Source organism: Gossypium hirsutum, chromosome D12 (assembly GCF_007990345.1).
Source record: "Gossypium hirsutum isolate 1008001.06 chromosome D12, Gossypium_hirsutum_v2.1, whole genome shotgun sequence".
Classification (NCBI taxonomy): Eukaryota; Viridiplantae; Streptophyta; class Magnoliopsida; order Malvales; family Malvaceae; genus Gossypium; species Gossypium hirsutum.
In genome coordinates, this window is record NC_053448.1 from 3,248,478 (window position 1) to 3,252,692 (window position 4,215).

At 35.3% G+C, this 4,215-nt stretch overlaps 1 protein-coding gene across 1 annotated transcript; it reads left to right on the top strand.

Annotated features, from left to right (window-relative positions):
- Positions 1–2,005: 2,005 nt before the first annotated feature.
- On the top strand, positions 2,006–3,455 carry LOC107953405 (uncharacterized). The gene has a single exon (XM_016888712.2). The coding sequence runs from the start codon at positions 2,262–2,264 to the stop codon at positions 3,264–3,266; it is 1,005 nt and encodes a 334-aa protein (XP_016744201.1). The 5' UTR covers positions 2,006–2,261; the 3' UTR covers positions 3,267–3,455.
- Positions 3,456–4,215: the final 760 nt, after the last annotated feature.

Below are 4,215 nucleotides of genomic sequence, written 5' to 3' on the forward strand. Positions count from 1 at the left end.
AGTTGAGATTGAAGTCAATCAACAATTAAGATTCTTAAGGATTTACATGATCCCTTAAGATTACAAAATCAAATCTTTTAAGACTAGTTTCCATAAATACCATAGAAACCTTAGTTTTTTATGTAAATGTTTACTGGGCCACTAATGCTTCAAGTAGATGGGCTTCTTCAGATGTTCCACGAATTATGCCAGTTTAAGTGGGCCAAATGAGCCCCATTTAATCAATTGACCTCCAAAGACGTTCTGTACGCATCTGTCACGGGGTTTGATCTGTGGCTTGTAACATTAGTATGACCAGCTTTGTTTTTTTATGTTATACTAAGATGGTGTTGTTAATATGGAAAATATTCTAGAGCCACACTATTCTTAGACATAGCTTGCCTAGATTGAGCTTTTAAGGTCAAATCCCAACCCATCTTTGCTACCTCAACTCCTAGAGCCATTCTTGCTTGACAAAACGAGTTGCTATGCCCTAACTTTTAACAAAAAAAAGCAAAGCAGCGTCAGACGCTCATATTTAAAATTAGCATAACCACATATCCTTGAGGAAAACATGACCCTCTTCTTCCTTTTTAAAGGACGTCTAACATCCAAGCAAACCCTCATCCACAAGCAATTTCGCATCCCCCTCTCTAAACACTCACTATCATACTCCAAAAATTTCCCGATAAAATCTCCTAACTGTCTAGCCAGTGGCTCAGAGAAGAAACCTGATGGAACATCATGTACTTGAACCCAAAAATTTGCTAGAATTAAAGGCACCTTCATCGAATCGTTCCCCTCCTCAAGACGACGAATCATCAGCAAATGATTATTGAAAGTCCCAGGGGCCCCACTAGTTACTCGCTCCATATCCATCTCGTGAAAGAAACGAAACAAGAACGGTTTCTCTCCTTGATCTGAGATATGGACTCCATTAACAAAATGCCATGAATTTGCCATCGTGCTTCTCATCACCTGGAAGTGAATAACACTTGCCGTCAGAAAATAACCAACTATGCAAAACTCATTTTCCGTAACTGCAGAATTAACTTGTCTTTAGACCTCCAGAATCTCATCCTCACCATCTAGAGACAGCCCGGCCAGATTCCTCTCCATCATGAAATCTCAATACCAAGAAAACAGAACTCGAAACACAACAGAGCAGATGCTACACCCAAGTAAACAAAAACCACAAAAACAAAAAGAAAATTCAAAGCGAATCTAAAACATAACAAGCGCCGACACAAAACCACAACCCACCAAAACCTTAAAACCTAATAACATGCTAGATCTTTTTAATTTCTCAAACTTTATTATTAAGTAGTTTTTTAAACCCTATTTAAATGGAATTTGAGTTTATTAGCTAGTTTTTTTTTTGTTTCTACTTTTTCACTTGTATATATAAAAAACCATCCTATTATATCAAATAAATATTTAAAATTGATCACTTAAGGACTGCTGGGCTTGGCTACATTTTAAAGGTCGCTATCAGATTAATCATCGTACTTTATCCTTTTCAATTAACCCATAAACAAAGATTTAAATAAAATATATTCTGCAGTCATTTTGATAGATTTAAAAAAAAAAAGAAAAAAGAATCAAGATGACAGCACTATATTTGAGATTTCAATTTGGGCACGGCACCTTTGACTACATATTTTATTAATAAATTTTAATTTAATATTTAAATATTTTATAAAAAATTATTAAAAAGCTATCATATTTTTTAGAGTAAATTTGATTATTATGATGATATTTTTATAAAATAATAAAAAATTACATACTAAAATTCAACATTAACTTATATAAACTTTATTCACATCTAGTAACAATTATCCCATTATGATGTTGAAAATTCATAAGAAAAAACTAGTCAGATTATTTGGGCAACAAGAAAAATAGTCATATTATACATGTGAGTGATATCTAATATTTTTGTTTCACAATGAGATGAAAACCCAATAAGCAACTACAATATATCAATTTTAAATATCAAATAGTCATCAATAAAAAAAAAAAAAGAGGAACATTTGTTAGTTTTTTCAAATTTACTTAATAAAAAATACAAATATTTTATGTCCTTAAGCTGCAATTTAAATCCATGCTTGAAATCAACGAATTCATTAATTGGAAGTGTTGATTGTAAAGGCGGCTTCAATCGACTTGGTCAATTTACTCTCCTTCGTCTCTCCTTCCCTTTTCCCTTTTCCTCTCTATAAAATCCCCTGATTTTTATGTTTATGGTGGTTGAATTTTGAGAACCCGAGAAGCTAAAGGAGATGGAAATGGTAGCGCCAGTCCCCGCTGTGGATTTCAACTTCGATAGCGCCTGTTCATCTCCATACATGACTGCTCCTTCAAGTCCTCAACGCTTCGGCAATTTCCTCTTCAGTGCTCCATCCAGTCCCACTCATGTTTCTTCTTTGTATCCTTTTCAATGGGAGGAAAAGCGTAAGAGCAACCATGATGATGACGATGATGGCGGCCATGGGTGTGAAGAGGATTTCGAGTTCAACTTCAGTGGGCATTTAGAAATACCTTCTTTGTCTGCAGCCGATGAGCTCTTCGATGGCGGAAAGATTCGACCTTTGAAACCCCCGCCTGGTTATGATGAATCTTTCTCAAGTGCCGTTTCTTCTCCAAAATCAAAGCGACAACATGGTCAAAACGACATACAGTTTGGATCACAACAACGCGGGAGAGAAAGAACCTCTGCTGCTGCATCTTCTTCATCTTCAACGTCTTCAGCCTGCAACTATGTTCATAAGAAAAGCAGATCATTGTCTCCGTTAAGAGTATCCGGCATCATGTTCGAGCAAGAAGAGACATCATCAAATTCCCAGAAAAACAATGAATCTTCCACGGCAAACAATCCAAAATCTTCTTATGTTTCTTCCCTGCTGTCATCCATTTCGTTCTCAAAAGTCAACAAAAAATGGAAGTTGAAAGACCTATTACTGTTCCGGAGTGCATCAGAAGGGAGGGCCGCGAGTAAAGATCCCCTTAGGAAATATGCTCTTTTGTCAAGGAAAGAGGCGGAGGAGGAGGTTAAAAACGCCAGCTTCCGCTCCACTGATAGCATGGGTTCGGTGTCGAGTTCGAGGCGGAGAGGACGGGTTTCGGCTCACGAGTTGCATTACACGGCGAACCGGGCCGTGTCGGAGGAGATGAAGAGGAAGACCTTTTTACCTTACAAGCAAGGCCTCCTTGGATGCTTGGGTTTCAATCCAGGAATGCATGAGATTTCCAGGGGCATTGGGTCATTGACACGTGGATCATCTTGATCTACTCATCTAATGCCTCTTTTCTAGAAAATACACATTCCCCAAATTTCATTCTTTTTATGTTTACATATTTTCATGTATCACTTTGTTTATATAAAAGAAATGGAGTAAGAAATTCATAAAGGACAGCTATAGATTAGAGGTTTCAAACTTATGTGCTCAAATTAAATGTATATTATTGTTATGCTACTTTAAAAGATGGTATCCGCAAGGATGGAGAAAAATAAAGACATGGAGTACGGTTGTTTGCTGGGTACAAAAAAAATATTGTTTATCAAGCAGTTGGGGAGCCTGCCAACAAACATTTAATTTCTCTCAACCTCAACTAAGCAGCTCACAGTATTTCCAGATAGGGCCAAAAATATTGCAATTTTTCTGACATTTTCAATGGCTGGAAAACATTTTAGTCAACTTTCAATTGATCCGATTATGTAGAGATTTATTTTTTATATCAAATTTTTAGATTTTTGAATATATTTCTTTTTTTTCCTTAAGAGAAAAGACTCGAATTTCTGAAAATTATATGAGCTTAAAACTACCCAAACCATTTTTTCTAGCAATTATGTGCTAACATAAAATCATAGGGACTTTGGTAGTGTGCATATACGGCATGATTTTTGTCATTAATTCTATTAACTTTAGGACACAATTCCTACTAAAATTAGTAAATGTGGTTTATTTTTCACAAGTGTAATTTATATTGGGAAGCTGTTAGAACTCAATCCAATTTTATGAAATTGTACGGGGGATTTTTTATTTGGTGTCAATGCAAGATTGGGTGGCAAGCTTAATTAAATTTGGCAGTAAAATTATTTTTTTTGGATAAGTTACTTTTTATTAGATTAGATATTTGATGCATAAATTCTATGCATCATCAATTAACTTCAAGTTATCACTTTATTATAGAGTAAAATAAATAATGTTGAAGGACTTTTAATAAATACTTGAA

Excerpts from the sequence above, each read along its gene's own strand:
- LOC107953405 (XM_016888712.2), top strand. The coding sequence starts at position 2,262 with ATGGAAATGGTAGCGCCAGTCCCCGCTGTGGATTTCAACTTCGATAGC.